This window comes from Canis lupus, chromosome 10 (assembly GCF_003254725.2).
Source record: "Canis lupus dingo isolate Sandy chromosome 10, ASM325472v2, whole genome shotgun sequence".
NCBI classification, from domain to species: domain Eukaryota; kingdom Metazoa; phylum Chordata; class Mammalia; order Carnivora; family Canidae; genus Canis; species Canis lupus.
In genome coordinates this window covers 24,048,952-24,076,855 of record NC_064252.1, presented here as the reverse complement: position 1 = coordinate 24,076,855, position 27,904 = coordinate 24,048,952, and the positions used below count along the sequence as shown (strand labels likewise).

The window sequence follows — 27,904 nt, the reverse complement described above, 5'->3', positions numbered from 1 at the left end:
TCCCTAAGTTTTTTTTTTAAATTATTTATTTATGAGAGAGAGAGAGAGAGAGAGGGAGAGAGAGAGATTGAAGGCGTAGAGGGAGAGGGAGAAAGTATCCTAAGAAGATTCCTCACTGAGTTTGGAGCCTGATCCCACAACCCTGAGACCACAACCTGAGATAAAACCAAGAGTCCCAGCTCATTTGACTGTGTCACCTAGGTGCCCTTGGAGTTCCCTGTTTTTTCTGACATTTTTGTTGGCATCCTGTATTTTCATTGTGTTTTTAAAAGCCCTTTTTATCAACACACCATCACCCCAGTTCTAGTTCTTATCACTGCAGGTAGGGCTATTTTAGGGATTTTTTAAAAAAGAAATCTCCACACCCAATATAGGGCTTAAACTCAGAACCCCCAAATCAAGACCTCCATGCTCTACTGACTGAGCCAGTACAGCACCCCTTAGGGATTCTTAAAGTGATACCTCTGATATACCACCATCTCCTTGATCATGTGACTAGCCTGCTGAGACAGCTGCAGCTCATAGTTTCTCCATGCCTGTTTTTTTCTCTTTTCTCTCTCTCTTTTTTTTTCTCCATGCCTATTAAATGGTTTTTCCAAGTCTAGTTTCACAATGGCTTTCCATTTGTATCTCACTATTTTTCCACCTTCACTTCCATCTGTTTTGATGAATGCACACAAATAGGCTGCTCCCAAGTGTGCAATTTGCTTTCCACTGTGTACCTCCATTAATGCTGCTCTTGCACCTCATTCATGCTGTTTGCTCCCCATCTGGATTGTCCTCTACCTCTACCTCTGCCTACTGAAACACTATTCATATCTTAAGAATTGACTCACACTACAACTTTTCTATAAAGTCATTTTTGATCACTTCAACCAAAGCTAATCTCTCTTTCCACTAAATTCCTATGATATTTTTGTGCCATTAATGTTATACATGTCATATTACTGCTTGCATTATTATCTGTATTCATGTTTTCATCACCCATTGCCCCCCAGGTACCCCAATACTTATTCATTCTTTCCATAAATATTTATTAGTACCCTCTGTATGCTAGGGCTAGTGGAAAGACATTGTCTTTAATGATCATTAGTTAGAACATTGAACAAATAAGCACATATATATTATAACAATTACTAAGAAAGAAAAGAAACCCGATAGGATTCTGTGAGTGGGAAGAGGATGAGTTCAAGCTTCTCAGGTTAAGAGTGAAGGGGGAACATGGCAGGCAGAGGGAACAGCATGCCAGTGGAATCTGGAGTACTCTGTTCCTTACTGTCTCTATCAGAGTCAGAGAAACATTTCCATTACCACAGTGTTTTACACTTACTGCACATGAAGAATAAGAATTAATGAGTAAATATTAAGAAGAAGGTAAGTCTGATAAGAAAAAAACAACCCCAGGGCATCTGGGTGGCTCAGTTAAACCTCCAACTCTTGGTTTCAGCTCAGGTCATGATTTCAGGGTCCTAAGGTCAAGCCCCACATTAGGCTCCCCACTCAGCAGAAAGTCCGCTTCTCCTCTTGCTCTCTCTCTGCCCCTCCCCCTGCTCGTGCACTCTGTCTCTAAAATAAATGAATCTTTAAAAAAAGAACCCAGTGGGCAGCCTGGGTGGCTCAGCAGTTTAGCGCTGCCTTCGGCCCAGGGCATGATCCTGGAGACCTGGGCTGAGTCCCACGTCACCCTGTATGGAGCCTGCTTCTCCCTCTACCTGTGTCTCTGCCTCTCTCTTGTCTCTATCTCTGCGACTCTCATGAATAAAATAAATAAAATCTTAAAAAAAAAAAACAAAACCCAATGATAAAAAGGGAGAATAAGTGTGAATAGTCAGGGAGTAAGATCATTTAAATTTCTTTCTATTTCGATAAAATAATGGTAGTAGCAGCAGCAGCTAACATTTATTGAGTTCTTGCTATGGGCTGGGAACCGTGCTAAAAGCTTTATGTGTGTCATTTTCTATAACTTCTAAATGGTGTCGTTAATCTGCTTTCTTTTCTGCAGTGTCTTGACACAGTGTCAGGATGTGGACCTCTCCTTCCCACGGCAACCAGAGGGATGCAGTCTCTTCAATGGTACAAAAAGGGGAACACTGTTTCTCACTTCATACCGGGTAATTCTACTTCTACTTTGATCTGATTAACCACACATTTGTTTTTCCTAAATTGGAGTGAGGTTAAACATTGATTTTCTTTTTCTTTTTTTCTTTTTTTTTAAACATTGATTTTCAAAGTGTTTTAAAATATTCACACTTTTGGGCAGGCCGGGTGGCTCAGCGGTTTAGCACTGCCTTCAGCCTAGGGCCTGATCCTGGAGACCTGGGATCGAGTCCCCGTGTCAGGCTCCCTGCATGGATCCTGCTTCTCCCCTGCCTGTGTCTCTGCCTCTCTCTCTCTTTCCCTCTCTGTGTCTCTCATGAATAAATAAATAAAATCTTTAAAAAACAAACATTCACACTACGATTTTCCATATTGAGGAATATAAAAGAAAACAGGTGATGGTTCTTCATTAGGGCAGGATGTCAAAGCAATCTTGACCTTAGAATTGCTCTCCTGTGTCTCAATCCATGGACAACCTGCATTCCCTCCAAAATTTCTTTCCTCTCCTAGGTGATCTTCGTGACTTCACATGCAGTCAACGACCCCATGTTTTCTTTTATGATGCCATTTGAGCTGATGAGTAACTGTACCATTGAACAGCCAGTTTTTGCTGCCAACTTCATTAAAGGAATCATTCAGGCAGCTCCAGATGGTAAGTGATCCCCCTCAAAAGTGTACTTTTTTTCTCAAAAGCTTCCAGAGGTTTAAGATTCAGACCTGGCTCATGCTGGAATTCAAAGAAAGCTGCCCTGCTCCTTTGGGTAGTGCTTCTCTCTTTGTCCGGGGCAGTCCTTCTCTGACCAATGGTGCCAGCATCTTAGTGAGTATGTGCCGTTTCTTTTCCCAGGTGGCTGGGAAGGACAGGCTACTTTTAAATTATCCTTCAGAAAAGGAGGTGCCATCGAATTTGCCCAGTTGATGATGAAAGCTGCTTCTGCTGGTGAGCAATGCTAATAAAGATATTAACCCTTGGGGTTTTGAGGCCTGTGGAATTGGAAGTAGGACTGTCACTCAGTTGAGACTTTGGCCTCTGTGGTCAGGCAGTTGGTAACTGCACAGGCAGTTGGTAACTGCACATGTATTCAGCAGGCATTTCCTGAGCCTCCCTACTATGGGATGGGTACCATACCACATGCTGGGAGCAAGATTATTTAGTCCTTCCTTGTCTTTTTTTTTTTTTAAGATTTTATTTATTCATGAGAGACACAAAGAGGCAGAGACATAGGCAGAAGGAGAAGTAGGCTCCCAGTGGGAAGCCCTTTGCAGGACTCGATCCCAAGACTTCGAGATCACAACCTGAACCAAAGGCAGACGCTCAATCCCTGAGCCACCCAGGTGTCCCAATCCCTCCTTGTCTTAAAGGAGTTTACACTCTACTGGGAGCTATACTCAGACACCTAAATAAATAAGTTTACCTGATAATCTTTTGTCTATTTAAATGCTAGTCTCATATATCATTAAGTAGTCTCATTTTCAGATCAGGGAGCCCCAGTTTCCTGAGCTCTTTTTCCTCTGTCATGCCTTTTTTGTCTTTTCTCCTCTCTGGGTTTGCCTTTACTTCTCTTAGGTTTAGTTCCCTCTTCCATGAGAAAAGGGAAGAGGTATTGTCAAGCCATACAGCACTGATCTAGTGTATGTACCAAAGAACTCTTTCAGACTTTGAATACAAATAAACCTTTTGTGGGGGACCTGGCTGGCTCAGTTGATAGAGCAAGTGACTCCTGATTTAGGGGTTGTGAGTTCATGTCTCATGTTGAATGTAGACCCTACTGAAAAAAAAATCCTTTTATGATATGTTTTTATTTAATCTAGCCTTATTTCATGCCCCTATTGTCTCACCTTTTGTACTACAATCTGACTGGACTTCTCTCTGCCTTGTTCTCTCATGTCTGAGCCTTCATGCTATTTGTTCTATCTGGGTAGATGTATTTATTTATTTAATTTTTTAAAAAAAAGATTTTATTTATTTATCCATGAGAGACACAGAGAGAGAGAGGCAGAGACACAGGCAGAGGGAGAAGCAGGCTTCACGCAGGGACCCCGATGTGGGACTTGATCCTGGATCTCCAGGATCATGCCCTGGACCGAAGGTGGCGCTAAACCACTGAGCCACCCAGGCTGTCCTATTTATTTAATTTTTTTATATGTATATATATATATATATTTTTTTTTAAATTTATTCATGAGAAACACAGAGAGCGAGAGAGAGGCAGAGGCACAGGCAGAGGGAGAAGCAGGCTCCATGCTCGACATGGGACTTGATCCCGGGTCTGCAGGATCAGGCCCTGGGCTGAAAGCAGCGCTAAACCGCTGAGCCACCCGGGCTGCCCTGCTTATTTAATTTTTTAAGTAAACTCCCCAACATGAGTCTCAAACTCATGACCCCAAGATCAAGAGTCATATGCTCTACTGACTGAACCTGCCAGGTGCCCTGAAATTCTTCTATCTGGAATGTTCTTTCTCCTTCTCCCTTGTCTCTACCCCCAACTCCAATCTAGTTGAGATGAACATAACCTAGTTGAGACAGACATATTCAAATATGCCGTAATAGAGGCATTGACAAAGTTCTGGGGACACACAGAAGGATGGAATGCATTTTTCTAGCTCAGGAGACTGACTTGGATCATGATACTATAAGCCAAGGTTTAGAATATAAGAGACAGTCTAAATTAGAGAGGAAATGAGTTCAATTTTAGATACAATAGTACTGACATTTATTAAATGGTTACCATATAGTGGGCAGTGTTCCAAGCCCTTTACATGGGTCAATTTATGTAATTTCACAAAAACTTGTGATGTAATCATTATCCCCAGCTGATAACAGGGGAAACTGAATCAGTGATAGTTATACAGTTTCCCAAGGCTATACAGGTAGACAGTGGGAGCTAGAATCAGAACCCTACACCTGGGCAGCCCTGGTGGTGCAGCGGTTTGGCGCCACCTGCAGCCTGGGGTGTGATCCTGGGGACCCGGGATTGAGTCCCACATCGAGCTCCCTGCATGGAGCCTGCTTCTCCCTCTGCCTGTGTCTCTGCCTCTCTCTCTTTGTGTCTATGAATAAATAGATAAAATATTTAAAAAAAAAGAACCCTACACCTGCTCTTGCTCTTTTTTAAGACTTTTTATTTTGAAAAAAAATCATATGTATGGAAAAGTTGCAAGAATATTACAACGAACTCTCATGGACACTTTGTCTAGATTCACTCATTATTAACACTTTCCCACATTTACCTCATCTTATTCTTTCTTTGCTTTGGGAGTAAGTCACAAAGATCATTTCCTTCATTCCTAAGTATTTGAATGTAAATCTCCTAGGAGCAAGGGTATTCCCTTATCCACCCCCAGTCTACTTATCAAATTCAGAAACTTTAACATTGAAACAATGCTATTGTTTAATATACAAATTCAAATGATTAACCCATTAGGTTCCTGATTCTAATAGCATACCTTTTTTTCCAATCAGGATCTAATTCCTACGCATCTAATTTACACAGTTAGATTACACATTGGCTCTAATTACACGTTGAATTTAGTTGTCCTATTTCTTTGGTTTCCTTTAATCTGGTCTCAATCTTTCTTTGTCTTTCTTGGCATTAAAATTTTATTTATTTATTTATTTATTCATTCATTCATTCATTCATTCATGAGAGACAGATTGAGAGAGAGAGAGAGAGAGAGAGAGAGAGAGAGGCAGAGACACAGGCAGAGGGAGAAGCAGGGAGCCCGAAGTGGGACTCGATTCCTGGTCTCCAGGATCAGGCTCTGGGCTGAAGGCGGCGCTAAACCGCTGAGGCACCTGGGCTGCCTGACATTAACATTTTATTTTATTTTATTTTTTTAAAATTAATTAATTTATTTATTTATGATAGTCACAGAGAGAGAGAGAGAGAGAGAGAGAGGCAGAGACACAGGCAGAGGGAGAAGCAGGCTCCATGCACCGGGAGCCCGACGTGGGATTCGATCCCGGGTCTCCAGGATCGCGCTCTGGGCCAAAGGCAGGCGCTAAACCTCTGCACCTCCCAGGGATCCCGACATTAACATTTTAAAGAGAATACAGGTTTATTGTTTTATAGAATGTCCCTTAATTTGGGTTTGTCTGTTTCCTCATGCCTAGATGCAGGTGGTGCATTTTGGCAGGAATACTAACTATATAAGTGACGTATTCTTTGGATACTCTTAATCCCTGCATCATATTAAATGTGAGGTACATCAGAATGGTAGAGGCCAGTGGATGTGCAGCTCAAAACTCCAAAGATGAGCTTTATCTAGAGACTGATTTGGATGGAAATCTTCAGTGCACAGGTCATCTCTGGAGCCATGTGAGTGATTGGCTCATTTGATGACTGAAGGATGGTATTCCAAGGGTTCTCAACCTATCAGGGATGGGTAGGGAGAGGTGACCATAATGAAGATTGCAAAGGGGCTGAGCAAGGTAGGAGGAGAATTGAGTGAGTTTATTATCCCAGAAATTAAGGAAGGAAAGTTTCAAGCATTACTGAGTGGTCATCTGTCAGCTGCAGAGATGTTTGATTAAATGAAGACTGAAAAATGTGCATTGCATGTGGAAATTTGAATTTGTTGGTGGTCTTAAGAGAGAAATGCTAACGAAGACAGGTGGCAGAAAAGCCATATGTAGGAAATTGAGAAGCAAAAAAATTTTTACTGTTACCTTTAACTGCAAAGATGAAAGCCAAGGGGTTCACATGATGTTCCCAGCCAGCAGCTCTTTGTTGTCCAAAGGGCAGACAGCATCTAGAAGCATGACACTGGATAACAAGGTGTCCTGGCAGCCAGAGCTTAGTTATGTGGAACCCAGAGTCAGGGGACACTTGAAGTCCAGTTCCTCTTTGCTACAGATGTCTGCAGAACTCAGAATAATTGCATACTGGGTCTTGAATTTGCTCTTATGTTTGGCCTTAGGTGTGGGAGTCTACCCCCCACTCCACCCCCCCCCCCCCCCGGAAGAGTCAGGGCTTGTGAGATGGGCTTCCTTGAGGCCTTTAGAATTAGCTGCCCATCATGCTTCATGATCTGATTCTTTGGCCCTTTGCAGAAGTCTCTTCCCCTCTGCAGAGCTGACTTGTTGGAGCTCTTTGATTAGTGTTTTTACTAAATATATATGGAGTACCTATTGTGTGCCAAACACTATACGAGATGAGTGAGAAAGCACAACAGTGAACAAGGCATACATAGTCCCTTCCTTTGTTAAACTTTTTTTTTTTTCCTTTGTTAAACTTACAGTCTAGTAAGAGTCATGTAAGAAATAAGCAAACAGGGACACCTGAATGGCTCAGTGTTTGAGTGTCTGCCTTTGGCTCAGGTCATGATCCTGGGGTTCTGGGATCAAGTTCCGCATCAGACTCCCTGTGCGGGCCTGCTTCTCCCTCTGCCTCTCTGTGTGTCTCTCATGAATAAATAAATAAAATCTTAAAAAAAAAAAAAAGAAAGAAAGAAGCAAACATATAAGTTAATAGAATAATTTAAATGGGAAGGATAGGGATCCTTGGGTGGCGCAGCGGTTTAGCGCCTGTCTTTGGCCCAGGGCATGATCCTGGAGACCCAGGATTGAATCCCACATCCGGCTCCCGGTGCATGGAGCCTGCTTCTCCCTCTGCCTGTGTCTTTGCCTCTCTCTCTCTCTCTCTGTGACTATCATAAATAAATGAAAATTAAAAAAAAATAAATGGGAAGGATACTAATAGGATATTAAAAAGGAGGATAACAGGGATAAAGAGGACTTTAGAATTATAGTGAATTAGATAAGATAATGCTAGTTATTGAAGCAGATAACCCCCCAATTATCAGTAGCTTAAGACAATAGATAGTACTGCTTATATAAAGGACAATCAGCAGGGGTGAAAGGGGGCTCTGTTCCATATAGTCCTTCAGGGACCCAGGGTGATAGGGTCTCTCCCATCTTTAACCCATGGCTTCCACACCCTCTCTGAATAGCCAGCAAAGAGGGAAAGAGTAAAGATTTCACCTGGGAAGCATGGGCCAGACCTGGCTGGAAGCAGCGTACATTACTTCTGGTCATATGCCATAGGCCAAAAATTAGTGGGATAGGCTGATAATGGCTCCCAAAGATATATCCGTGTCCTAATGCTCAGAATCTGTGAATGTTCCCTTGTTTGTAATTAACTTAAGGATTTTTTTTTAATTTTTTTTTTATTTATTTATGATAGTCACAGAGAGAGAAAGAGAGAGAGGCAGAGACACAGGCAGAGGGAGAAGCAGGCTCCATGCACCGGGAGCCCGATGTGGGATTCGATCCTGGGTCTCCAGGATCACGCCCTGGGCCAAAGGCAGGCGCCAAACTGCTGCGCCACCCAGGGATCCCTAACTTAAGGATTTTAAGATGAGGAGATTACCCAGGTGTGCCCCAAATGCCATCACAAGGGTCCTTATAAGAGAGATGCAGAGGAGGATAAACAAGAAGTGCTTTCTTTCTTCTGTATCACATTGCCATTATGTTGGTCTTTAATGGATGTACCATGCCAACTTGATAGAATCTTCACTTGGAAATGTTTTCTGAATATTTATTTTGGTAAGTGCCATGCTGGGCCCTGAATAAGCACAGGCTAATAAGACACAATCTCTGCCCTTAAGAAGCATACAGATCAGGACAAGGAAGGTGTATATTTTTTATCTTGTATCCTGGGAGCATTGTTGGACACACATGTAAAATGATGGTTAATACTCTATTAATTATTTGATTGATAGCTGCTGTACATCTGACTTAAAAGAATTTAAAAATCCCTATTTTGCCAAACTTGTCTTCTCAGCCGCCAGAGGAGTTCCACTTGGAAGTGTAAATTACTGGTTCAGCACTCCAGGACTGTATGTAATTACTGGGCAGGGGGGTGTGATGTGCACCCCACAGATGCCTTGTCCAGGTAAGGATGCCAGGGAAGTTCTTCTTGGGAGGTAGAAAAGTATGCCAGGGGCTCAGAGATGCATTCATTGCTGGTTTGTCTCCAACTCTGTTGCAGGAGAAACAGGAGAGGTTTTGGGGAATTGGAAAGTGGTTGAGTCCATGTCTTCTTTCTAGACTGAAGCCCAGTGGCAGGGCAGCAAGGGACTGGGATTCAATTTCAGGCATACTTTTAACTGGAAGGTATACATATGGAGCGTACCTGGGAAACTCCTGTTAGTGGGAACAGTGACTTCCTGCTTATAGCCTGAGCAGAAAAAGTGTGCTCTTGCCCACCTCCCCCTTCCCATGTCACACAGGCATAGCCATCATGCTTGAGCCATGCCCTTCAATCTCACTGAGGACTCCAGCTTTATGTACCCTTTAACAGTTGTGCCTCTCTGCAGTGATTCTCAAACGTGGTCCATAGCCTATTGGTGGGCTACAAAGGGTCTCCTAAAAGGCTGTCAGCAGGCCCCCAAATGCAGCCCTTTCTTGGGGTCTCCTTGGAACATGACATATGTGTCTATCAGCTTTTTGTTTTGTATACAACTGATGTCACAAAATTACATCTTTATAGTTGGGTGCCTAAAAACATTATCTAATAATTCTTTTAAATGCACACTTGTCTCTTAGAGGCACCTGGGTGACTCAGTTGATTAAGCCTCTGACTCTTGGTTTCAGCTCAAGTTGTGATCTCTGAGCTAAGATCGTGCCATGTAGGGCTCTGTGCTCAGCTCAGAGTTTTTTTTTTTTTTTTTTAAGATTTTATTTATTCATTCATGGGAGACACAGGGAGAGAAAGAGAGAGAGAGGCAGAGACACAGGCAGGGGAGAAGCAGGCTCCATGCAGGGAGCCCAACGTGGGACTCAATCCCGGGACTCTAGGATCACGCCCTGGGCCGAAGGCAGGTGCCAAACCGCTGAGCCACCCAGGGATCCCCTCACCTCAGAGTCGTCTTCAGATTCTTTCCTCCTCCTTCCCTTTCCCCTTCTGCTCCTCCCCACTTGCACATTCTCTCTAATCAATAAATAAAATCTTTAAAATAAATAAATGCATTAGTCTCTTAAACTATGTAGAAAACAAAAAAAAAATGGAATTACAAGCCATTGTTAGAATAATATTAGCTTTCATAATTGTCCAGTGATTTACCTTTACTGAGATCTTTATTTCTTTACATGACTGCACATTAACTGTCTGGTGTCCTTTCACTTCACCCTGCAGGATTTCCTTAAGTATTTTCTTGCCCTGCAAAAATGAACTCCTTCAGCTTTTGTTTATCTGGAAACATCTTGATTTCTCCCTCACTTTTGAAGGAATTTGGCCAAATGGAGGATTCTTGTTTGACAGTTTATTTCTGGCCTCTAAAGTTTCTGTTGGGAAATCTGCTAATTATCTCATTGAGGATCCCTTGTATGTGATGATTCACTTCTCTCTTGCTGTTTTCAAGATTCTGTATTTTGAAAATTTGATTAGAATGTACCTCAGTGTGTGTTTCTTTTTTTTTTTTAATATTTATTTATTTATTCATGAGAGACACAGACAGAGAGAGAGGCAGAGACACAGGCAGAGGGAGAAGCAGGCTCCCCACAGGGAGCCCGATGCAGGACCCAACCCCAGATCCCGGGATCATGACCTGAGCCGAAGGTAGGCGCCCAACCGCTGAAGCCACTCAGGCATCCCTCAGTGTGTGTTTCTTTAACTTCATCTTACTTGAAGTTCATTGAGCTTCCTGGATGTTTATATTCCTGTTTTTCATCAAATTTGGGAAGTTTACAGCCATTATTTCCTCAGATATTTGCCCTGTCCTTTTTTCTACTCCTTCTAGGACTTCCACAGTGGTATGTCGGTCTGCTTGATGGTATTCCACAGGTCCCTCAAGTTCTGTTCACTTTTCTTCAGTGTTGTTTCCGCCTCTCTGTTCCTCAATCTCTACTGTTTCCGTTGTCCTATCTTTGAGTTGATGGATTCATTCTTCTGCCTACTCAAATCTAAATTTGAATCCCTGTAGTGAATTTTTAATTTCACTTACTGTACAATTCAGCTCCAGAATGTCTTTTTGGTTTCTTGTTATGTTTTCCACCTCTACTGAGATTTGTGTTTGGTGCACACATCATTTTCTTTACTTCCTCCGCATTTTCTTTTAGTTTTTTGAGAATCTTTAAGACTATCCTTTTAAAGTTTTTTCTAATTAGCCCAAATATAAATATGGATTACCACAAAATGGCTTGATAGTTGTCCATTCGTTGACTCAGTTAAACCACTTTGGGAATGTAGCTAAGGAAATAAGTAAAGCCCAGGTTTGTTGTAATCTGAATTAGAAAGTTGGAAACAGGTGCCTCGGGGGCACAGTTAAGTGTCAGACCCTTGGTTTAGGCTTAGGTGGTGATCTCAGGGTCCTAGGATAGAGCCCAGCCTTGGCTTCCACTCAAGACTTCCTCCCTCTCTCTCTGCCCCTGACCCCCTCCTGTGCTCAAGCTCTCAAGTGCTCTCACTGTCTCTCTCAAATAAATAAAATCTTAAAAAAAAAAAAAAAGTTGGGAACAACATACTCTCCTATAGCAGGGGAATTAAGTAGCACCTATCCATATGATAAAATATTGTCTAGCTTTAGTGTATGAAATATGTTAATAATACAAAGAAATTTTTTATAATGTTAGATGAAAAGAGCCAGATAAAAAAATACATGGGTGTTATGATCATGATTATATAAAAATATTAACAGATCCTACAAAGAAATACACAAAAATATTAAGTTTTTGTCTCTGAAAGTGGAATTATAGATGACTTTTAAAGTTCATCTTTTTTCTATTTCCCAAATACATATTTCTCATATTACTTTCTTCATAAACAAAATTTGTTAGGTAACATATATATTTGAGCACAAATATAAGTAATGTAGAGATATAACTGTAGGGTTATTTTTCTTTTAATTTGAACCCCTCTACAACAGGAAATGATAAAGCCTTCACCTGGTAGTGGCTGAAGGATCTGGTTTTAGCATTATTCTGCCTGAATTCTATTCCTGTGTCAGTTTGCTTTTTCCTCCTTACCTATTCTTTGTCCACTCTAAAAAAGAAGTAACTGAATTTTTTTTTCCTCCCAGCATACCCATTTGTTGTCTATGGACCCCCACAGGCAGGATATGGACCCCCAGAGGTGGGATATGGACCCTCACAGGCAGGATATGGACCCTCGCAGGCAGGATACAGACCCCCACTGGTGGGATATGGACCCCCACAGGTGGGATATGGACCCCCACAGGGAGGATACGGACAACCACCTGGAGTATATGGAATCCCGCCTGCAGGATATGGAGCTCTACCAGCTGGGAATGAAGCTTCAGCATCTAGAAATGAAGTCCTCCCAGCTGCAAATGAAGCCCCACCTCCAAGATATGAAGTTCCACTTGCTAGAAATAGAGTTGGGTCTGGCAAATATGTGGTACCTCAGCCTTCTCAGTATGACACTTCTCTTCCCCCTGCCTCATCTTCTGAGGCCCGTCCACCATCTTCTCTGATATAACCCTTGAAGACTCACCAAGCAAAATGGCACCCAACAACTGAATAATGATAATAAGGCAGACTCAGGTATGTGAGTAAAAGCATATCTGAGGTAGTGTGGCACCCTGGGGAAGGGCAGTGTTAGGGGGAGGATAAAGCTTTACTTCCATCCCTAGACTTTGCAAGCGGAGTTAACTCTTGATTAGATGGGCAAAGGAGAAGTAGAATTAGAGCTAATTCTCCCATAATTTGGTTGACATTGGGCTGCATTTTTCAATATATGTGAGCGTGGAAAAAGCTTCCTGCCTTTCTTTCTTCCTTCCCTCATTCAAGAAACATTAACACTGTTAGAAATCTCAAGTTGAACACTTAATTGTTTTTCATAGCATTGTTTATATTAGTAAAGGATGGACCAACCTAAATTTCCAATAGTGAGAATTTCATAAATCATGTTGCATCCATACACTGGAATATTATGTGGCCATTGAAAATGATACTTGGATGTGTAGGGTAAAGCTTCTTTAAAAAGATCAAAAACAATGAAACAATAAAAGAAAGCAGTGATAAGTTTGAATATATCAAAATTTGAAACTTCTGTATGACCAAAATTAAAAGATAGGAGAAAATCTCCAACATATGTGTTAAATAATTTATAGTCAGAGTATATGAAGAACTCCTACAAGTCAATCAAAAAGAAAAAAATGGACAAAAGATGTGAATTCCCAGTTAACTGAGGCAATAGAGTGGCTCAGAAGCTTTTGGAAAGATGTTTATTCAACTTGACTAGTGTTAGGAAAATGCAACTTAACATGAAAACAATTTTCCAAAGATTTACAAATATTGAAAAGATTGAAAAATTTAAGTGTTGGGAAGAAACGCATGTGGGAAAAAGGTTATTTTATACAATATTGGTGAGAGTGTAAGTTGGTATGCATTTTTAGAAGGAAATTTGACAGTACCTTCTAAAAGTTAGAAGAAACCAACTCTTGATTTAGCAGTTTCACCTCTCAGTATCTATTCCTGAGAAATACTTGTACATGTGCACAAAGATGCCTTAGGAAGATGTTATTACATTGTTTCTAATATCACAACATTAGAAATAACCTGTGTACACTAATAATATTTATAAAAACTATGGCACATAGGCTGCATAGGCAAAAATTTCTGTCTTAGTGTTCAATAAGAAAGACAATTTGTGGGGATTATATACTACAGTGATTTTTCAATCCCATCAGACTGAATGTGCCCATAACAAATACTTTGTAATGTCTCCTTTAGATCATTGGAATGAAATCTGTAGACAACTATGATTCCACACTATTTCAACCAAAATCAATATATAATATCATAAATGTGATGTAAAGAAATAGTGGAAAACTAGTTGGTAATAAAATTTTAAGTATTTTAATATATAAATGCTCAAATTCCACCATACTAGAAGACAACAAAGCAATCAAGTGCTCACCTTCCTATACATAGATTCACCAAATTTGTAAACCCTAGGTATGCCAGCTGATTTGTATATGGTGTATTAGTGACTTGAATACCATGCTGGCAATGCCATTGGCAATGTCATTTTCCAAAATGATGAGCAATTCTTGACAAATCTCCAAATAAAACAGTTTAGTTTTGGGGGCAGCCTGGGTGGCTCAGTGGTTTAGCGCCACCTTCAGCCCGGGGTGTGATCCTGGAGTCCAGGAATCGAGTCCCACGTCAGGCTCTCTGCATGGAGCCTGCTTTGCCCTCTGCCTGTGTCTCTGCCTCTCTCTCTCTCTCTCATGAATAAATAAATAAAATCTTTTTAAAAAGTTTAGTTTTCCCTTGATTTACACAGTGATTGAATTCCTGAAAAGTTCTGTATGTATTAAAATCATGTAAAACATGGTTAGGCTCTAGGCTTAAATGATTGTAAGCACATGTTTCACCTATATCAATGGCCAGAGATTCCTTTGAAAGTCATGAGGGGGGTGTAAGATAATTGTTCGGTGTGAGGAACTGCCCTGTACTTTTCAGGATGTCTAGTGTTCTTGACCCCTCACCTGTCAAATACCAACAGTGGCCTCTAATTGTGATAATCAAAAATGCCCCACTTACTTCATAATTTCCCCCGGGGATCAATGCCTTCTCTGCTGAGAATTATCATTGTAGACTATTCTACAATACTCCAAGGTTTTCAGCCTCCTAAAAGCTCACTGTTCCCCAACTTTACCAACTTCCTAATTTCATTGGCCTTTTCTTGCTTTCTTTCAGGCTCATCAAGCCACCTAAAAGTAAGGCCTTAAAAATATTATATCAAGTGTTTTTAGATATTATATAGCAGAAGAGCTTCAGGAGCTATAGTGCACAATATTACCAGACCCAGAAGACATATAAATAATATATTTTTTCTATGCATATTTTGCAGGTAGCTGAAAACATGTGGTACATACAGTGTCTCACCTGACATATTACATTTTCATAGGGTTTTTAAGATCTTATTTATTTATTAATGAGAGACACAAAGATAGAGAGAGGCAGAGACACAGGCAGAGGAAGAAGTAGGCTCTTCATCGGAAGTCCGATGTGGGCCTCCATCCTGGGATCCAGGATCAGGCCCTGAGCCAAAGGTAGATGCTCAACTGTTGAGGTACCCAGGAGTCCCTCTCAGGGTGTTTGTTTTTTAACAGCATTGAAATGTAATTGATGCATTAAAAATTACATATATTTAATGTATAGTTTAATGAGTTTCACAGGCTTTAAGAATTCTTCATAAATAGGGGATCCCTGGGTGGTGCAGCGGTTTGGCGCCTGCCTTTGGCCCAGGGCGCGATCCTGGAGACCCGGGATCGAATCCCACGTCGGGGTCCCAGTGCATGGAGCCTGCTTCTCCCTCTGCCTATGTCTCTGCCTCTCTCTCTCTCTCTGTGTGACTCTCATAAATAAAAAATAAATAAATAAAAAATAAAAAAAACTTCATAAATATTGTTAGTGGCTATATGATATTCTGACATGGTTGCATTATTACGTATTTTCTCAATCCCTATTTTTTTTTTTAAGATTTATTTATTTATTCAGAGAGAGAGAGGCAGAGAGAAGCAGGCTCCATGCAGGAAGCCTGACGTGGGTCTCGATCCCGGGGCCCCAGGATCACACCCCGGGCTGCAGGCGGCGCTAAACCACTGTGCCACCAGGGCTGCCCTCAATCCCTATTTTAATTGTTTCCAGGTTTTTGCTATTTCAAACAACATTGCAATTAACTTCTCATATATGAGTTTTTTTTTTCCAATCTTGGATTATTTCCTTAAAAGAGATTAGAGTTACTGATTGATGCTAATTGTAACAATTAGGAAACCAGATGCTCCTATGTTGCCAAGGAGAGCCTTCCCTAAGAAAGTGGTGAATGTTAATGGGTCTTAAGTGAAAAGGGGGGGTTATTGAGTCATATATATTTGAAAAAGCAGATGGACAGATTTCTTTACTTCATGACTTCTCAGCACCTTGAATATACTAAGGAACATAAATCTCCAAGAGGGAGATATTTTCAGAATATACATATTTTTACAAAATTATTTGACTATTTTATTCACTAAACATTTTAGAAAAGGGCAGCCCCGGTGGCTCAGTGGTTTAGCGCCGCCTTCAGCCCAGGGTATGATCCTGGAGACTCGGGATCGAATACCATGTCAGGCTTCCTGCATGGAGCTTGCTTCTCCTTCTGCCTGTGTCTCTGCCTCTCTCTCTTTCTCCTCTCTGTGTATTCTAATGAATAAATAAATAAAATCTTTAAAAAATTTAGAAAAACTATTATTCAATGGAACAAACTTTGGGAAACACTTTCTGGAATGAGGGTATATTAGAATTAAAGTATTGTAAGTATCTGGAATATGCTAGCCCTTAAAATTCTTCCCAACATTAGACAAGTCAAGGACCATTCTTTCCCTTGTAAGAAAAAAAAGTTTCATGTCCAGTTTGTAGAGAACAGGAGATCTTCTTGAATAAGGCATATGATAAAATAGAAAGTAGCTCTATATTCCTCTTAGAAATTACTGGCAGAGAGTCATAGGTCTAGGAAGCTGGAATGTCAGTAGCATTTTTGGTTAGTCACTTTTGTGACTGACAATATGCCCAGACACCTGTCATGAAGGAAAGAAGTAAAAAGGAAAACGTAGGTATACTTCTCTAAAGGTTCCAAACCGAGAATTTAGACCATATGGATCTTAAATGTGGGGCACAGGTTCCAGATCTCTTTCTCTTAAACTTTTTTTTAGGAAAGTGATAGGATTTTTTTTTCTTTTCTTTTTTTTAAGATTTATTTATTTATGATAGAAAGAGAGAGAGAGAGAGGCAGAGACACAGCAGGAAGGAGAAGCAGGCTCCATGCCGGGACTGGGACTCCAGGTTCGCTCCCTGGGCCAAAGGCAGGCGCCAAACTGCTAAGCCACCCAGGGATCCCCTAAGAGTTTCTTATTGAACCACCTGGGTGGCTCAGTCTGTAAAACATCTGCCTTTAATTCAGGTCATGATGTCAGAGTCCTGGGATCAAGCCCCACATTGGGCTCCCTGCTCCTCAAGGAGCCTGCTTCTCCCTCTGCCTCCTACTCCACCTGCTGTGCTCTCTCTCTCTCTCAAATAAATAAATAAAATCTTAAAAAAAAATAGCTTCTTGTTTTCTCACTTCTAAACCTCTCTACATGGGCAGAAGTGACAAGGAGAGGGAGATTCTCCAAACCAGAGGAGGAATAAAGTTCCCTCCATTCAGCTTTATGTATACTGGAAACTATATTTCCAGTTTCTGTTGGAATGTGATGGTGAGTTGGGAATAGAGTCAAGGGATGAGGCCTCTTTTATGCTGAAATAGTTCTCTAAATAACTGATATCTAGTGGACATATTCTGGAATTAGAGTTCTAAAAGAGTTGCAGCTAAACTTTGTCTTCTGCTCTTCATTCTAGTCATACCTGTATCAGATGGATTTTTTTTTAAAGATTTATTTATTTATGATAGACATAGAAGAGAGAGAGGAGGAAGAAGCAGGCTCCATGCCGAGAGCCCGACGTGGGACTTGATCCCGGGACTCCAGGATCGCGCCCTGGGCCAAAGGCAGGCGTCAAACCGCTGAGCCACCCAGGGATCCCCTCAGATAGATTTTTAAAAAAGATATATTTGTTAGAGAGAGAATGTGTGAGTAGGGAGAGGGGCAGAGGGGGAAAGTCCTCAAGCAGACTCCCTGCTGAGTACAGAGCCTGGACAGGGACTTGACCTCAAGACCCTGAGATCTTAACTTGAGCAAAAACCAAGAGTCAGATGCTTAACTGACTGAGCCACCCAGGTGTCCCTATACCAGGTGGATTTGAAGTGAGGTTTAATAACCTAGAAGGGTTAGCAAGTCCAAGTCTCCTGAAGGTAGAATTCCATCATGTTCTCCCCTACAAAGGGAACCTGTTCTCCTGTTTCACCAGGCTACCCAAATACAACCAAAGGTTGTGATTGTACAGACATAGGACCAAACAGAGCCACAGTTTGGAATCATTTGGAGATATGTACACACCTATTCTTAGCTCCCACCACCTGGAATAGTTGTTCCCCTAAAGACTCAGTCAGATTCTTTATATAAGAGGCACATTTTATACAGAGAGCTTTGGGTCCTGTGTATTTAAAGGGATCTGATTTTGCTCCACCCAGGACAAATCCAATGAGAGTTCAGCTGGGACTGTTATGTGCTGAAAGGAGTAATGCTGGGTCATTCAGTTCCTCACTGACATTTTTAAAAAAGATTTCTTTACATTTATTAGAGAAAGAGAGCACAAGTTGGGGGGGAGGTGGCAAAGGGAGAGGGAGAAGCAGACTCCCCACTGAGCAGGGAGCCAGATGCAGAACTCAATCTCAGGACCCTGGGATCCTGATCTCAGCCAAAGGCAGACACTTAATAGACTGAGCCACTAGGCACCCCTCCACTAACATTTTGGTTCCTTCCTTCCCTGAGCTGGTGGATTCATTCTTCTTCCTGTCTCTTCCCCAGCTGCAATACAGAACCTGCTCTTGCTTTCTGTATTTTTGTCTCTTCATTTCCTATTAGGAATACAAAGGGAAAGAAGCCCTTTTTTTCTGAGCTATCTGGTAGTGGACCCAGAGGATAAGCGTATTTTCTTTTTCCCAGATGAATGGATGCTTATTGGCATACTAGCTCTTATTGGCCTAGAGCCTTCTTAGCTTGACTGTCCTGTGGAATCAAGCGGAAGATGTATAGTTGGTGTGATTCTTTAATCTATAGATTAATATATGCAGGAAATATTGCATGTCTTTGTTTTCTTTTAGTTTAATTCTGTTATCAAGGTCCCCAGCACCATCTGTCTAGCTGGTGGTCTCCCCCAAACTCTTGAGATTGCAAAGGAATCCAGATCTTATGCGGCATCAAGATACCAGGAAAGCAGTTCCAGGTATCAGATTATTTATGAAACAGCCACTGCCCAGTCCTGGTGGTCCCATTAAGTCTAATAGCTTGGTTGTTTCCTTATGTCCCTGGAATCTTGGGTGGGGCCTGGAAGCTGGGTGTCAGAGATCCAACTCCATGTACCATGTCACCCCCGAACACTGGGAAGCAGGACCCCAATGCCTACTCCTTGAGAGCCTCTAGTTCCTTTCCCAACCTCTCAGATTCTCCAGCCCCCTATATACCTTCTACTTCTTGAGCACCCATTGTAATTCTAATCTCAGGATTTGGGTTTCTACAGAAGAAATAGAGAACCTTTATCTTCATGTAGACTTGGCTTTTCTTGTAGACGTGGCTTTTCTTGCCCACTGCCTGGCTGCTTGCTTGAAATCATGTATGTGTGACTGTATATAGAATGTAAAGACCCAATCCAAATTAATACTGCACAGATTCCCTAGCCATCTGGTAGAAAGTAAAATATATGGTGTCTATCCCAACCTTTACCTGGAGTATTTTTAAGAGAGGGAAGATAGTATGGCACACTCAACCATGGACTGCTGGAGAATAAACTTTTTTTGAAGGTTCTTAAATGGCTCAAGAAGAAGAGAGAGGGTCTATAGATTCAACCATCTGTTTGATTAGTCTAGCTATGTATTTAGTAGCTAATATTTTAAAACTTGTATAATATTAGGTAATTGGCATTTATTATTAAAAAAAAAACAGTTTATTGGGAAGCCCCGGTGGCACAGTGGTTTAGTGCCGCCTGCAGTCCGGGGTGTGATCCTGGAGACCCAGGATTGAGTCCCACGTCGGGCTTCCTGCATGGAGCCTGCTTCTCCCTCTGCCTCTCTCTCTCTCTCTGAATAAAATAAATAAATAAATAAATAAATAAATAAATAAATAAATAAATAAATAAAATTTATTAATTGAACTGAATATTATTTAGCAGCAACTAATATTGAACACAGTTGTTTAATTCCTTTTAAGGCCTAAATACTCATTTGACAAATCTTTGAGTACCTTAGTGAAAGCCACTGGGCTAGATTTTTAAATTGTGAGAAAAATCAGGGACAGTTTTATCCTCCACCTAAGAGAAAGGTAACTTTCTCCTGGGTTTGGAGAGGAGTTACTAGAATGTGCCTTGCTTTCCCCTTTGACTGTGTCTGTGTCTAGAATGCTTTCTACCTACCTCTCCCTACTGCAGTACTATGCTCCGTTTGGCTGCCTGGCAAAGTCCTATTCATCTGCTAAGTCCTAACCAAAGGCTCTATGAAACCTTCCTGAATTTCCAAACCATATTCAGATGTTATTTCTTCCTCTGTCCCACTCTTTTTCACAACTCCATTAGAGAGTATTTATAGAGTAAATTATCATTGCTGACTTATATGTCTGTCTCTGCCTTCAACTGTGAGTTTTCTGAGGATATTTATTGGGCCATTACTCCTAGTGCTATAGAGAGGGGATGGAGTTGTTTATAGTCCCTTTCTTCTAAGAACTTACTGACCAGTGTGTTAGGGCAAAAGGGAACTAGTTGTTAGATAATTGTTTGCCTCACCCTGCTACTCTTCTGGAGGATCCAGGGTAAGGAATTTCTGGTTATTGTTTTAATATCGGTTTTATTACTATTTAAGTATGGTAGGGCCAATTAATCGGAAAACAATTGCCATCAAAAAGATAATTTTTTATATATTTACAGATGCAAAGGCAGGGGCATGCCACACCATGGGTGCCACACTGGAAAGCACCAGGGAGGAGGGGAAACTGGACCAGAGTCCTTATTGTAGTTTCCATGAGAAGGAACAGGCAAGGCAGGGTAAGCAGGTTTAGGATTGCACAGTTTGAATAATTTCAGTGGGCTTGGGGGCATAGAGGCTGTCCCTGGTTGTCTAGTAGCTGGCCCGGGGGTAATTAGACCGATAGAGCCTCATAAAAGAGGTGGTTGGGAGAATGGCCCCAGAATGGTCTGCTTCCTTTTTAAAGGCACATTTACTGGCAGATTGTTTACCATCTTTAGAAATTGGCTGACCTTGAGAGGGACAATCCTTTTAAGGGTAACAAGTCCCTAGATGTCCAAGTATCAGAATACAGAAAATAAAAGATATGATTAATACAGCTATAAAACTAGGTTCCTGGCCTTCCTCATCGGGTTCCCTAACTCTGGGTGGAATCTCTGAAAAACAGGGTGAAAACTTCTTTCTTCTGAGAAGATTTTTCTGAACTCCCTTTCCAGAGTTAATTGCCCTTCGGCTGAGCTTTTATTATTTCTGGTAAGAAGCTGTGCCAAACCTATTGGGATTGGTTGCGTGCCCATCTCCTCCATAACCTGTGTGCTGCTTGAGAACAGAGGCTGTATCCCATTGCAGAAATACCTAGCAGAAGGCACTGTACAGCGTAGGTGTCTAGTAAACATTTGTTGCGGGAATAAAGATCTAAATAAATTGTGTTTCTTGATTTATGATATACACACACAATGAATATATACACCACTAAGTTCTAGCCACCAGTTGAAGATTATAATTTACAGAATAAATTTTGTTTGGCAGGCTGTTAGAAAGGATTATAATTTCAGATTTTAGAGAAAACTGTCCCTTCTCTGGCTGGTTGATCTGAACCAACCTGAAGTCATGGTTATGTTTCACTTCTTCCTACCTTACAGCCATGGTTCCTACTGGCCAAAGCCACTGCTGGCAAGGTGGTCCCATAGAACTCATATGGTGTTTAAAGGGCTTTGAAAGTGAATTAGTGATCATTACTAAAGTTGGGTGCCAGGCAATGTGCTAAGGCACTTCATAAAACATGTCTCACTTTATCGCATAGCAATCCAGTGAGGTGGGCACTATTAATTTCTTCATTTTACAGCTAAGCATACTAAAGCTTGGAGACCTTAGGAAACCAAAGAATCCACACCTATTGAGTAGTGGAAGCAGGACATGAATTCAGGCTTCTTCCAGAGTCTGTGACCCTAACCTCTGACTGAGGAACCCATTCCCTACCATTCTTTTTTTTTACTCCACAGGTGCCAGGCAGTAGGAGATGTTTCCGTGCACATGGTGGCTCAATCCTCTCCAGACATCTGTGAGGTCCTGGTGAGCTCTGAGTCCCTTCCTGATTGTGGGCTTGATTCCTGGTGGTCAGAGGGCGTCCAATGTGGTATAGTAGGTCAAAGAGGGCTCATATTTCTCACAGGGCCAGATTGGTTCCAGATCCTCTGCTGCCATGTAACTGGGGTGTGGGGGTTGGAGAGCCTGAGGCTAGCTGCCTTCAAGTCAGCTAAGTTGGTACAGGAAAGAGGGATCTCTTGAGTTTTTCTTGGCCTTGTGCCCTCATCACAGTCCTGCATCAATGGCCCTAGTGATGCCCCTGAGTAAAGGGTACATATAACAGATGGGAGGGGAAGAGTTTGAGAGAGAGAGTAATTATGTCAATTGACCGACCCGTTTATGAGCTAACCAGGCACCCTGCCAGGCACTTCACCGGCATAATCCAGCAAGGTGAATGCTTGGACCCCAGTCTCATAAATTGAGAAACTGGAGCAGAAAGGAAAGCAAACTGCCTAAGGCACACAGCTGGCTAGTAAGTGACAGGGTGTGACCTGAACTAGGTTTTGCTTCTCATTCACACACACTCATTTATTGAATGCCTTTTGTGTCCCATTTCTCTGCACTTGGGATATCAGTGACTATACAAAAGTCCCTGATCTTATGGAGCTTTATATTTTAGTGATACTAAGATGCAGCCAATTCCTAAGTTATATGTTACAATAGGTATATTATATTCAAACTGCAGAAGAAGCAAAGACAGAGAAGTTGATAATAAGAGTTACAGAAAAGTACAGAACAAAGTGCGGGAGACTGGGAATGCTAGGGGTTGGTAGAGGGAGCAGACTGTAGCAGAGCGTTGTCAGGGTAGATGGTATCAGTGAAGATCTGAAGGATAAAGGAGCTAGCCATGCAGATACCTTCTGAAGGGTGTTCTAGGCAGAGGAAACAGCTAGTATAGAGGCAGCTTAATTCCAAGGTGACTCAAGAGATGATGAATGTGAGAAGACTCCTATTTTCAAGGGAGGAAAATGCTTGAAAACAAATTGCAACCCAACCAGAGTGAGAGAGATCTGAACTAGTTTACGTAATAAAGCTTGGGGATGGAGACTGATTTCTAGGTTCTTCTAGGTTCTCGTTAGAAAACAGGCCTCCTTCCTGCCTATGTCCTGAGGAGAAAAGAGAAGCTAATGTAACCGAAGAGGCTGGGGTTACCCTGGCTTTACACCCTGGATTAAAGTCTGCTTGCTGTTGAAACACTTCTTCCGTGCCCTTGGTCTCTGTTTCTGAGGGCATCTGTGATATGCACTGCCTGGTGCTTATCCCTCGGGTCCACCCCATGGGCAGCTGGGACCTGCCTGGACTCTCAGCTTCCTGGCTGGGCTCTACACTTGTCCTGCTTCGATGGTTCATTGTCTGGTTCCAAGACAGATGGATCTTGTTAGTGCTGAAGTCTCTGAATCCCCTTGATGGAGCACTTGCCTAGGTTAGGAAAGTCTGCTTCTGACTCTCCAGAGAGAGGAGGACAGGAGTAAATTGATGCAAGAGCTGTGGGCCAATCACTTGTTCATCGTGCTGCCCAATAATTGTGCTCTGGGCTAAGGATCAGTGCAGGTGAGGCAGCTTTATGTTGTTAGCTCCATGCTGTGAGGAATCACAGACTGCTCCAGAGATAGTTTTATTACATTTTGCAAGTTTCCACCCTGTCCTAAACCCCACCTACCCCTAAAATATAGATTTGTAGCAGATAAGTATTCCACCCTCTGTGTTGTCTCCCTGGGGAGGTTGTCTGGATATCTCCACTTAGCTTGTTCTGATGGTCTTACGTTTCTTGGTCCTCATACCTCTGTTTGGGCCTTGATGTACCTCTGTTTGGGAATTGGTTTAGAAATATTTCCACTCAAGCTTGGGCTTTTCTCTTGGATCTGATTCTGGCATTAGACCTCTGATGATGAATGAGAGAGAGAAAGAGATTCTTTTTTAAAAATATTTTTATTTATTCATGAGAGACACAGAGAGAGAGAGAGGCAGAGACACAGGCTGAGGGAGAAGCAGGCTCCATGCAGGGAGCCAGACGTGGGACTTGATCCTGGGTCTCCAGGATCAGGCTCTGGGCTGAAGGCGACACTAAACCGCTGGGCCACCCGGGCTGCCTGAGAGATTGATTCTTAATTTATGACAGAAGTGCAATGATAGAGGTCTGCACAGGTTTTAGGGGAGGGGTTTTGGTCAGCCTATAGTTGTCCTGTAGGCTTCCTGGAGAAGAGGATGCTTGCATTGTTTTCATGCCCTAACCAGGAAGGCCCTTGGTCTGGGCATGTGGTCTAATCTTAGTAAGGAAACCAATTGTCCCCTTGTGCAAATATTCTTGCCTGCAAATCCTCCTGCTTCCTTCATAGATTTGTTCCTAAACAGGAGACAACGGTATTCTGGTACAGCATGGAAGGACCTTGGGAGTTAAAACTCCCAACCTTACAAGAAAAAACTGAACAAACTGCAAATCATTGACTCTTCTTAGATCCATAAGAAAATGGAATTCATAGGGCTCAGTGCTACCTGCAATACTGGACAAACAGGTGGATATAGATAGCCACAACTTACCAAAAGCAAAAGCTCGGGTAAGGAATCCCAGTGATGGAGCCAGGGTGGGAAGACTTAACAGTAATTGATGAATTGGTGAAAGCTCTGTGTAGACAAACTTGAGAGTTAAAATTTTCAGGGGGTGCCACTTTTTTTGGGGTGGGGAGGCTGACATTTTTGTGAGTTTTACTTCCAGGAAACTACTGGAAACTACCTACTGTGTGTAGGTCCCCCACAGTAAAGAGTGAAGAAAAATTCTTTTGTGCTTCCAGCAGGAAGACCAGAAAAGTAGTTATATTAAAAATATACCTAGAGCATTATGTTCTCCTTAGCGTGGACTACCCTCAGGAGAAAACTAACCAGAGCCTAACTGACCCAGGGAAGGGAAATATCCAAGGCCAGCCCTTTAGCCTGTCTGCTGAACTAAGTGGGTGGGGGAAATTCACCAGTGGAGAAGCACTTGTGAAGGTCAAAGCCCATGGACTCATTAAAAGATTGACACCTAATCATAGGACTATAGAATGCTTCCCTTCCCCTAATACCTTACCACCATATCAGTAGGGCTCCTGCATAATAACGGGATTACAAATGAAAGAACTGTACACCTCAGACCTTATTTTAAAAGTCTCTGGGGAAATACAAAGACAAAAGGGGAGATAAAAATAAGAACACCAGAGGAAATTTATCTCTAACAACCTGTAGCTACTGTAAAGAGTGAACACAGCCTAGTTCCAAACCAAATAAACATAAAGCCTCACACATGAGACCTATTTTCTTCCATCCCTTTTATTTGGGATATCATGTCTGGCTTTCCGCATAAAACTACAAGTCAAACCAAAAGACCAAAACAACAACAACAACAACAAACCAAAACAAAACAACAAACACAACTTGGACAGAGTAAGTTTCAGAACCAGACTTATAAATGGCAAAGATGTTGGAATTACCATGCTGGGGATTTAAAACAACTGACTAATATGCTTAGGGCTCTAATGAAAAAAGTGGACAACATTCAAGAACAGATGGGTAGTATACGCAGAGAGATTGAAACTCCAAGAAACAATGAAAGGAAATGCTAGAAATAAAAAAACATTTTAACAGAAATGAAGCATACCTTTGATGAGAACATCATTGAACAGGACAAGGCCAAGGAAAGAATCAGTGAATTTGAACATGTGTCACCAGTAACCTCCAAAACTGAAAAGAGAAAAGGGAATGAAAAATATGGAAAAAAAATACCCAAGAACTGTGGGACAATTACAGAATGTGTAGCATATATAGAAAGGAGAAGAAAAAAATATAGAGGGGCACCTGGGTGGCTCAGTTGATTGTCTGCTTTCAACTCAGGTCATGATCTCAGGGACCTGGGATTGAGCCCCTGTTCTGGCTCCCTGCGCTGCAGGGAGCCTGCTTCTTCCTCTCCTTCTGTTGTTCCTCTTGCTTTTGCTCTCTCTCAAATAAATAAAATCTTACAAAAAAAGAAACAAAAATATTTGAAATGATAATGACTGAGAATTTTCCAAAATTAATGACAGATAACAAACCACAAATCTGGAATCTTAAAAAATACTAAAAAGGAAAATACCAAAAAAATCTACAATTGGGCATAGCATATTAACACTGTTAAAAAAATCAAAGACAAAGAGAAAAAATTGAAAGAAGCCAGAAAGGAAAATGCTTGCCTATAGAGGAACAAGGGTAAGAATTACATCAGACTTCTCTTCAGAAACCATACAAATAAGAAAAGAATGCAGTGAAATATTTAAAGTGTTAAAAGAAAAATAATGTAGAATTCTATATCCAGTAAAATTATCCTTCAAAAATGAAGAAGAAATACTTTCTCAAAGAGAAATTGGAATTTGTTCCCAACAGAGCTGCCTTGCAATAAATGTTAAAAGGGCTTTTAGAGAGAAAGAAAATGATACACATTAGAAACTTCTAGGTACACACAGAAAGGAAGAGTGTAGAGGAGGAATAAATGAAGGTAAATGAAATCCTTTAGTCTTTTTTTTTAAAGATTATTTATTTATTTATAGACACACACACACACACACACACACACACACACACAGAGCAGGCACCATGCAGAGAGCCTGACGTGGGACTCGATCCAGGGTCTCCAGGATCACGCCCTGGGCTGCAGGCTGCGCCACCGCTGCCCTCCTTTAGTCTTCTTAATTGATTAGACAGATAACAGTTTGTTCAAAATAACAATAGCAACACTGTATTCAGTGATTATAACTTATGGATAAGTAAAATGAATGACAGCAATGTCATTGGGAAGAATTGTAAATAGTCTGTTATGAGGTATTTGCTTTGTCCGTAAAGCAGTATAATGCTATGAGAAAGTAGACTTGGATTAGTTGTAAATGTATACGGCAAACTCTAGAGGAACCACTTTTAAAAGCTAGAAAAAAAGTAGTATAATGATATTGCAAGAGTGGTGAGAAAATGTAATCATAGAAGATGCTTAATTAAAACCAGAGAAGGCAGAAAAAATGTACAAAGCAAAAAGAATAAAAAAAAGAACAAAGACAATGGATAGAGGACAATAAAAAAAGATAGTAGATATTAATCCAACTCTATCAATAATCATTTTGAATACTAATGGCCTAATATGCAAATCAAAAGACAGAGACTGGATTAAAAAAACAAGACCCACCTATATGTTGTCTGTAAGAAGCCCACTCTAAATATAAAAATACAAACAATATATATATAAATAAATAAATAAATATAAAAATACAGATAGATTAAGAGGAAAAGTTTAGAAAAAGTTTTGGGGATTAGTTGCACAACAATGTGAATGTACTTAATACCATTGAACTGTACACTTAAAAGTGGGTGAAGTGGTAAATTTTGTATTTATTTTACCACAAATTTTTTGAAAAGAAAAAGGGATGGACAAAGATATATTTCCCTAACACAAACCAAAAGAAAGCCAGAAAGCCATACTAATTTCAAACAAAGCTGACTTCAGAGCAAAGAAAATTATCAGAGGAGGGGCATTATATAATGATAAAAGGGTTAATCCTCTGAGAAGACATAATCCCTAATGCATATACATCTAACAACAGAGAACCAAATATATTAAATAAAAACAGAACTACAAGGAGAAATAGACAAATCCACTAATATAGTTGGAAAATTCACTCCTCTATCACTAGCTGACAGATCCAGCAGGCAGAAAATCAGAGCATGGTTGAACTAAACAGCAGCATCAAACAACTAGATCTATTGGATAATTATAGTATCTTCATTGAGTCACAACAGAATATGCATTCTTCTCAAGCTCACATGGAACATTCACCAAGATAGACCACAAAACCTTAGCAAATTAAAAAGTGTAGAAATCATATAAAGTA

At 41.1% G+C, this 27,904-nt stretch overlaps 1 protein-coding gene across 8 annotated transcripts in view; it reads left to right on the top strand.

Annotated features, from left to right (window-relative positions):
* WBP2NL (WBP2 N-terminal like) overlaps nt 1-23,221 on the top strand; it is a 34,844-nt gene extending 11,623 nt beyond the window's left edge. For 2 of the 8 annotated variants that reach the window (XM_025458091.2, XM_049115779.1), the window contains exons 2-8: nt 2,003-2,111; nt 2,608-2,749; nt 2,945-3,037; nt 8,883-8,993; nt 12,118-12,601; nt 21,938-22,007; nt 23,091-23,221. In XM_025458091.2, the coding sequence (XP_025313876.1) occupies nt 2,003-2,111; nt 2,608-2,749; nt 2,945-3,037; nt 8,883-8,993; nt 12,118-12,536 (874 nt within the window). In that variant the 3' untranslated portion in view covers nt 12,537-12,601; nt 21,938-22,007; nt 23,091-23,221. Of the gene's footprint in view, nt 1-2,002; nt 2,112-2,607; nt 2,750-2,944; nt 3,038-8,882; nt 8,994-9,775; nt 11,576-12,117; nt 12,602-20,617; nt 20,735-21,151; nt 21,313-21,937; nt 22,008-23,090 lie in introns of those variants that run through there. The other 6 variants (XM_025458109.2, XM_025458119.3, XM_025458100.2 and 3 more) reach the window with 6 other exon arrangements.
* Nucleotides 23,222-27,904: the final 4,683 nt, after the last annotated feature.